We start from the raw sequence: 9,309 nt of genomic DNA, 5'->3' as shown, positions 1-9,309 counted from the left end.
CGGGAGGCTGAGGCAGGAGGATCGCTTAGCCCAGGAGTTTGAGGTTGCTGTGAGCTAGGCTGACGCCACAGCACTCTAGCCCAAGCAACAGAGTGAGACTCTGTCTCAAAAAAAAAAAAAGCAAAAGCAAAGACAGTTCTTTCAAGCAGCAATAAGATCTGGAAATAGTGCCACTGAAGCAACTTACAAACTAGCTTACGTACTTGGGGAAAACAGGAAAGCCATTCAGTGATGTAGAAATTGTGAAAAAATGCATTGTTGAAGTTGTAGGATGCTTAGATCTCAGTAACATTTCAAAGTACAAACAACTGCCTCTTTCAAGGAGAATCATAACTGACCAGCAGCATGAATTAGCCTTCAACTTAACAGAACAACTTCATGCAATACTTTAAAAGGAAAATATATATATTATTCAATCATTTTGGATGAATCAACTGATACTACTGACTTGGCACAGGTTTTGTATTTCATTCGGGTCGAACAGAGGATTTCTTTTTTGCTACGAGTTACTCACTTTGGGCACTTTTATGAAGAGAACACAGGGAATAGATATCTTCAACAACTTTCAAGATAAACGTCATGAAATTGGACTGAATTCAGTAAATTTAGTGAGTATATGTAAAGGCGGTGCACCTTCCATGACAGGAAAACATGAAGGATTTATTACACAGATTAAAAAAAGTATTAAAAGATCCAGATGCTCCCATTTCTTTTCATTGTATCTAGCATTAGCAAAATCTCTGTGCTAAAGCTACTATTTTAAGTGACGCTTTGCAGTAAGTTGTAAGTATTTTTAATTATATTCATGAAAATGCAATACAGCATCATAACACGCTCAAGTTGAACAATGAGGTATTCAGTGTGAATTTACCTTATCATTCTAAAGTAAGTGGGCTATAGCTGGGATAGGTGTTAGCCAAAATTTTATCTCAGTGAGAATACATAGTTAAATTTTATGAAGAATAGAATCAGCAATGTGAACTACTGAAAGATGTCTATAGGAATGCAGCATTTCTGTGTGATATCATGTCAGATCAAAATAACTTGAATATTTCTTTGCAAGGTAAAACTAAGTCTATATATGATTTGTGGCAAAAAATCCAAGCATTTCCAAAAAAGCTATCTTTTTTCAAAACATGTCTTATTCAAAAGGAAATTTCAGATGAACATTCCCCAGTTAGCAAAGGTCTTTAATAAGCAGGATATACATGAATCATTCAAGAATACACAGCTGTTACAGACCTATTAATTAGAGAATAATCATGACATCACACTCAAATTAGCATTTCAGCCTCACCTAGTTGGTCCACCAAGGCACCTAACGAACTACAGATGGAATTGAGCTCGCAGTAGATGACTTTTTAAAGTCACTGTCTGATGCTAAGAAAGATTCAACTGAAATATGGAAAAACGTAGTAGAATACCCACGGCTTTGGCAACCGGCCCAAAAATTCTTACTTGCTTTTCAACCACTCATTGCTGTGAATCTTCATTCTCCTACTTAACCCAAATCAAGATGTCCTTAAGGTCACAAATAACTGATAGTCATCTAGAAGATAATTAAAAATGCAGACCTCCATGCTGCAATCAAATATTCAAATGCACTCCAACAAAAAGCAGACATAACAAAGTCATTAAAAGGTTAGCTAACTTCAAAATTAACAAATAATTTTCATTTTTTGAAATTATTAAGTACATAGTAGTTAGATTTTTACAAAATAATGTACATTTTTAAGTATATCTAATTGAAGTTTCTTGAATGCGGCCTTATTTGATTAATTACAGCTAAATTAATGCGGCCTTCCAACATGAAAAGTTTCCCTACCCCTGACCCAGCCAGAGTTTTCTTTCTGTCATTCTCAAGCAGTAAACAGTGTTTCTTGACCTTTTTGTCCATTATCACTCCTCCACCCCAGGACGCTTTTTAGATTTTTCCCCCACCTTTTCACCTCTACCATTAATTTTAATTCACCTAGAAATACTGTATACATATCCGTGCTTCATACACAAGAATTTTTTTTTTGCCCTCTTTTTCATGAATGCATGAATTAAATGCACCAAAAATAACACTTGTGTTCACCATTGCTAAGTGCTAGGAACTGTGTAAGTACTTTATATATATCATCTCCTCTAATCCTTATGATACAAGATTAATCCCCATTTTACAGCCGAGGAGACTGTATGGAGTCACATAATTTAGCCAAATTTCAGTTAATAAGCTACACACCTAAAACTCAAAAAGGGCATACAGGAAACACTCATTCTATGGTATAGAATGTTCGTTGCCCAATTAAAAAAAAAAGAAAAAGCACCGAAACTCCATGTCCTCAAAATCTGAGCTTCCAGGCTTCCTTAGACTCTGCTGTCTTAAAATTTCAGCTCCTACCTTTAATGAATTATGTAAGAGATGTGTTGCTGATTACACACTAACAGGCTACAATTTATCTATGTTTTTGTAAGGAAAGTATTAGTTGCAAAAACAACTATACTGGATTTATTCAGTCTTCATTGTTGATGTAGTTTTTTAAAATCTGAAACACACTTTACTGTATGATAAGAGATCCAACAGAGGCAAGTTAATTTTGTAAAAAGAAAACAAAAACATATGATAAACAAGGCAAAAACAGTGGCACGGCACAGACTTACCATTATAAAGAGACCACCATTTTGTTCAACTTCAGCAGTTTCCATCAGAAGTTCGATTGCCTTTTTGTTCCCAATAATCCTCACTACTCGGGCTATCAGATCTTTCTTTGGTTCCTGTAACCTGATTAGGAACAAATAAAGTAAAATTAATCTCTTTATTTGTTGTACAAAGTTGAAGAAATCTATCTTAGTCTTCATTTAGTCCCCAACTAGAATCAAAATTTGATTCTAATACCATTTGCTTTTCTAAATCTTTGATATTTAACCTTAGAATCACTGACAAGTAAACATTCCTAACCTGGGTCACACAAGGAGATGGTAACCTCAAGGTTCCATCTCAAATCTCATACTTTGGTTCTTTATCTGTCTTACTGTATTATGGCAGATTTCAAAATAAATGTGCACATTCAGCAAGGTGAATGCAAGCCTAAATGCAAACGAAGATAAAACCAGTCTACTGTCAAAACAAATAACAGACATATACTATACTTTAAATTATTATGCCTAAAAGTTAGTTCTCCTAACTCCAGAGATGTCTGGGAGCTTTAAAATGGACCGAACCTTTCCCTCATAGACTCTTTGCCTCAGAAAAATAGAAATAGCTAATATTTACTGATGGCTTATTATGGTTACGGTTAGCACAAGCCTAAGAACCAAATATGCATTATGTCAATTAATTCTCTCAACATTATGAGATAGGTACTGTCATTTTCACTTTACTACTGAGAGATTAAAAACACAGGTAGCATAAGTAACTCTTTTAACGTCAGAGCCCACACTCCTGAGAGGTGAAGGAGAATTAATAGTGCAGGGACTTACCAATTCCCTAATCAGACCTGGCATCCCTGTTTCTTCTCAAGAGGCAGCAGTGCATTATTGCGGATGGGGTACTGGACTAGGAACAAAGGGACTAGGGTTTAGCTTCAGGTCTGATATTAAGTCAACATGTGACCTTGGGCAAGCCATATATAACTACTGAGCTTTGGTTTCCTTATCTGTAAAATGAAGGTTTTTATTTATAAAATCTCTAAGTTCCTCCCCAGCACTCAAATTCTAAACTTCCCCAGTATTCAAAAAATCTAGTACCGGTGTTGAGATAGGCTTGCCTGGAAAGTAAATATTTGTTTTCCTACTCTATTACTTTTTTTTTTTTTTGAGACAGAGTCTCACTCTGTTGCCCAGGCTACAGTGCCATGGTGTCAGCCTAGCTCACAGCAACCTCAAACTCCTGGCTCAAGCGATCCCACTGTCTCAGCCTCCTGAGCAGCTAGGACTATAGGCATGCGCCGCCATGCCCGGCTAATTTTTTCTATATATTTTAAGTTGTCCAGCCAATTTGTTTCTATTTTTTTAGTAGAGACATGGGTCTCACTCTTGCTCAGGCTGGTCTCGAACTCCTGAGCACAAACAATCCGCCTGCCTCGGCCTCCCAGAGTGCTATGATTACAGGCGTAAGCCACCACTCCCAGCCATACCCTATTACTCTTGAACCATATTTGTTTTCAAATTCATGACACTGTTGATTAGTGACTTAGAGCTAATGAAAATGTTCATTAAAATCTGAACGTGTTAAAAATAAATGAATTATACGGCTGGGCCCAGTGGCTCATGCCTGTAATCCCAGCACTTTGGGAGGCCAAAGCAAGGGGATCACTTGAGGCTAGGGGTTCAAAACCAGCCTGGGCAACATAGCCAGACCCCATCTCTAAAAAAAAAAAAAAAAAAATTAGCCAAGCACAGTGGCACATGCCTGTAGTCCTAGCTACGTGGGAGCCTGACACACGAAGATCACTTAAGCCTAGGAGTTCGAGACTGAGCTGTAACTGTGCCACTGGACTCCAGCCTGGGCAACAGAGCAAAACTCTGCCCCAAAAAACAAACAAATAACACACAACACAAAAAAAACCATGAACTGTAAATTGACCACACACACAAAGCAATTCTACTCCTAGGTCATTTACCAAAAGAACATGTATGTTTAAAGGTCTGGATGTGAAGGCTCGTAACCGTATTCAAAATAACCAAAAAGTGGAATATCCATTCAGTATGGACATATACATATATACACACACACAATAAAAAGGAATTAAGTATTGATTCCTGCTACAACATGGATCCATCTCAAAAACATTACACTAAGTGAGAGAAGCTAGAAACAAGTTCACATACTCTATAATGTCATTTATATGAAATGTCCAGAGAAGGCAAATTTATACACACAGAAAGTAGATTAGCAGTTGTCTGGGATGAGAACAGGGATTAACTATAAATTGGCATATGGAGATAAAGGACCTCACTAGGTGACGGAAATGTTTTAAAAGTGATAGTTGTAAAACTTGATAAATTTACTAAAAAATCCACACTAGAAATGGGGTGAATATTATCATCTATAAAATATACCTCAAAGTTATGTTAAAAAAGTCAGGAATGCTTGAAAACACTGAAAAAAATACATGATTTTAAAAGATGTTTTGGCTGGGCACAGTGGTTCACACCTGTAATCCCAACACATTGGGAGCAAGGCAGGAGGAAATGGCTTGAGGTCAGGAGTTGGAGACCAGCCTGGGCAACATAGAGAGAATCCCCAACCCCCACACAAAAAATTAAAAATTAGCTGGACATTGTGGCACTTCCAGCTACTCAGGAGGCTGAGGAAGGAGGATCACCTGAACCCTGGAGTTTGAGGTTGCAGTGAGCTGTGATCACGCCACCACATTCCAGTTTGGGCAAAAGAGCAAGATCCTGGCTCCAAAAATAAATAAATAAAAAGATATGTCTATCTTAAGAGCTCCATGTACTAAATGCAAAGAGTTGCTTAAAAGTTCATAAAAATCTTCAAAATTATCCTCTCAGGCCAGTCCAAATTTAAGAAATTTGGTTATTCATATAACCAAATAAGCCCCGAGTTAGTTCCGTAAGTTTAAAAAAAAAAATCTCAAAAAGGAACATCATCATTAATGTATTTGCAGTCTACTTTATTTCCTGTAAATAGGTGTTATTTGGTCAAGCGCTCATTTGTGGTCAAATTTAAATGCTCACCTGAAAGAAATTTCATCAGCTACTTTCTCTTGAGAATCTTCCTCTGTGATCTCATAGCGGCCTGTATAGTTCATTTCCACTCTGGACCCTAGTCTGTCTTTGACAGGTCGTTTCCTTTTGAGATGACCTTGCCCATTTTCCTCTTCCTTTGATCCTATTTTTTTGTCACCATGCATATATACACCTAGTTCCTTGTCTAATTCTTTCGTATGCTCTTGAGATTCCCTCTTAAGTTTCTTAGCGAGCAAATAATTGTAGGTCTCGGATTCTCTGCTTCTGTCGATAGTGCCCTCCATCCCCAAGATACCAAGTTCAGTGGCCACTGCATCTTGATTCTGTTCCTGAAGCACAGCACCCCATATGTTGTTAACCTTCTTTCCACCAGCAACAGGAGGTTTCTCACTGCTCTGGTCAAACTGAAAAGGCTCTGGTTTAGGAGGAGGGTTGAAACATTTCTGTCGCTTGCGTTTCCAAAGAGAGCTATCATCATCTGACTCAGAAAAACTCTCTTCACTTGAATCCACACTTTTAACAGTCCGATAATGGGACACTGGTGCACACGCTGTTGCGGTACTCTGAAAGGTCCTCACAGCACTATCCCCACTTAGCACTTTCTGTAAGTGAAAAGAAATACGATCAATTCCACGAAGCACATTAACTACACCTATCATGTGCTATTTTAAAAAAATTATTTAGAGATGCAACTGGACCATTCTGAAACAGAAGTGATCTTCAAAGACATGTCTGAAACCAATCCAGTCCTCACTTTTTTGAAGTTCCACATGGAATTTGTCAATTTTAAAGCCACACATTCTTATCTCTACTGCTAATACAACACTTAGTTCTAAGATCTCCTTCTAAAAAATTACCAAAGCTCTTAATTCTCACCTTCGAAAGATTTTAATCTTTTCAGTTATTGCCAAAATGAGAATGACATACCTAATAATTATTACTACCAGTTAAAACTGAATTTGTGGCTGGGTGCAGTGGCTCACACCTGTAATCCTAGCACTCTGGGAGGCTGAGGCAGGTGGATCCTTAGAGCTCAGGAGTTCAAGACCAGCCTGAGCAAGAGCGAGACCCCGTCTCTATTAAAAATAGAAAGAAAGTAGCTGGACAACTAAAAATATACATAGAAAATAGCCGGGCATGGTGGCGCGTGCCTGTAGTCCCAGCTACTCAGGAGGCTGAGGCAGGAGGATCACTTGAGCCCAGGAGTTTGAGGTTGCTGTGAGCTAGGCTGACGCCACGGCACTCTAGCCCGGGCAACGGAGTGAGACTGTCTCAAAAAAAAAAAAAAAAACTGAATTTGTTTTCTTTCTTTCCAAAGATACCTATCTAGCATGTGGACACATACACTTCTTTTCTATGGTTCTGTAGCCATATTCCTTTTAAATTAGATAGCAAACTCCTTTAGGTAGATATCTCTGAAATAATACTTTGAAAACTGCAGAGTTCATGGCATTAAGTTTATCAAGTCATGGGTCAATTTACGTAAAACCACCTGAAAGAGACTGAAAAACAAACTATCTTGGTACTAATTTCCTAAGATATTTATATGCAAAAGGTGTCACCATTGCTTTTTGTACTGAACAGTAAGCCAAGTATTTGCTGAGTTTCTATTATGTGCTAGAAACGGGGGTGAGGGGCGATTTAAGTCAATAAGATAGCCTTTCTATCTTCTAATAATAATCACAGCTAACACATGTCAGACATTATCGTGCGCGGTATGCGCCACAGAATCCTTACAACAACCCCATCGGTGGCATATGGTGCCAATTCTATAGATGGGGACAAAAAAAGCAGTAAGGCTAAACAAACCTGCACAGTGGCCGCACCGGGACTCGAATGCAGGCAGCCTGGCACCAAAGCCCTCTCAAAGACATCGCTACTTAGTAAGGCAGTCAAGACAAATTCCCACTTAGAAAGCTGAGAAGCTAATACAAAACCTAGTGTCTCGGTACCGCATGACAAAGACAGACTCGGTGGAAATACAGAAGACCGGTCTCTGAACGGGTTATGAACTTCGTTCCTGGGCCTCGGTTTCCCTATCTGCTTAGGGCGAAAATAAGCACCGCCGGCTGCTTCCGGCCGATGCCCCCATGTTCTACACTTTTAGCAAAATCCGCCCTTTCTTGAAAACCTAGCGGCGCTGGAGTGGGAAACCCGTGACTTCAGGAAACGAAGAGCGGCGCAAGGTAGGCGGAGGCGAGCCGGCCAAGAGACCGCCGAACGCCCGCCTCCAGGAGGCGGCAGGGCTCGCAGATCCGGCCTCGCAGTGAGCTGCAGTGCAGAGATTCGCGAGCCCCCAGGGTACCGCTGCCGTCAGCTCGCCTCCACGAGCCCGGCCAGGGGACTCCAGCCCACTCCTGACTGCCGCCGCGGGGTCCCTCAGCCCGTTGTCCTCGCTCCGGGCCGGAGGACGCCTGCCCACCCCGCACCCTCACGGCCACCCAGCGCCGCACCCCCCCGCAGCCGGGGCTCCGCACGCCCAGCCCACGATCACCCACCTGCCCTTCACACTCACCGGCACCTGCAGCGGCCTGTCGCTGGGCGCGACCGTCATGTCGGAATCCGAGTCGGAAAGCTGTCCATCTTCCATGTCTCCGGCTTCCAGCGCCATCTTCGCGCGGCACGGCGTGGAGGGGAGAGGCGAGAGAGCACTTCCGGCGCGGCAGGAAGGCCCGCCCCCCCGGAGGCTCCTCGAGTGCCCCCGCGCGGTCACAACTGAGCGAGAACGCGTCAGCTTTGCAAATATTCGAGCTACCCCAGGAAAATGGATTCCCGGTAACTTCAACACTTTTCTTCCAAAGTTTGTTTTCGTGCAAACTAAGTATGTGCACGGACCGCGGTCGTCTGGGTTTCCTCCCTTGGCCTCACACCTGTCACCTGGATGCTCTGAACGACCTCCCTGCTTCCATTCTTGCTCCTCCACAATCCACTCTACGTGCGGCTTCCAGGGCAGCCTTTCAGGCAGTACAATCGACCCTCCGTATGCATGGACACGGAACCCGCGAATATGGAGGGCGACTTACTATGCCATTATATATAAGGGATTTGAGCATCCAAGGAGTCCGACAGTAAACTGTACCTGAGGTCACTGCCCCACTGAAATCTTCCAGAGGCTTCCTTCCTGCCAAGTGAGGCCTGAGTGCTCAGCGTGGCAAACAAGGCCCTGTGATCTGGCCATTGGCTCTGGTCCGTGCCCCTGGATAGCTGCTGGTGCGTTGTCATTCCTCAGGCACCCTTTGTTCTTTCCAGGCGAAAGGCGTTTGCAGTTGCTGTTCACTCTGCCTGGAAGGTGGCTTCCCCACCCCCACCCGAGTCTGTGCACAGCTTCTCACGTGATTCAGGTTTCTGACTAAATGCCACCTCAGAGAGGCTTTATCGGGCTTGGTTCCATCACCCTAACTAAAACAGGATCCCCTACCGTCACTTTGGAACCCTTTATGTTTTTCTTCATGGCATTGATGGTTTTACGTGTATTTGTTTTATTTTTTATTTGAGTTCCGCACTAAAATGTCTGTTTTATTCACTGTTTTTTCCCCCAGTGTTCAGCCTAGTGACTTCTTGCACATGATAGGTGACCCAGAAATATTTATGGAAATTTTTTTTTACATAAAT

The 9,309-nt window shown here is 41.6% G+C and overlaps 1 protein-coding gene across 1 annotated transcript in view; it reads right to left on the bottom strand.

Moving 5' to 3' along the window:
* Positions 1-8,691, bottom strand: part of PHAX (phosphorylated adaptor for RNA export) — a 17,658-nt gene extending 8,967 nt beyond the window's left edge. Inside the window, exons 1-3 of the mRNA XM_012664321.1 lie at positions 8,213-8,691; positions 5,686-6,299; positions 2,647-2,767 (exon numbers count right to left, since the gene is read on the bottom strand). Of these exons, the coding sequence (XP_012519775.1) occupies positions 2,647-2,767; positions 5,686-6,299; positions 8,213-8,308 (831 nt within the window). The 5' untranslated portion in view covers positions 8,309-8,691. The remainder of the gene's footprint in view (positions 1-2,646; positions 2,768-5,685; positions 6,300-8,212) is intronic.
* Positions 8,692-9,309: the final 618 nt, after the last annotated feature.

Source organism: Propithecus coquereli, unplaced genomic scaffold (genome assembly GCF_000956105.1).
Source record: "Propithecus coquereli isolate 6110/MARCELLA unplaced genomic scaffold, Pcoq_1.0 Scaffold88, whole genome shotgun sequence".
Lineage (NCBI taxonomy): Eukaryota > Metazoa > Chordata > Mammalia > Primates > Indriidae > Propithecus > Propithecus coquereli.
The sequence above is the reverse complement of the archived record's forward strand: the minus strand, read 5'-3'. Positions and strand labels throughout refer to the sequence as shown.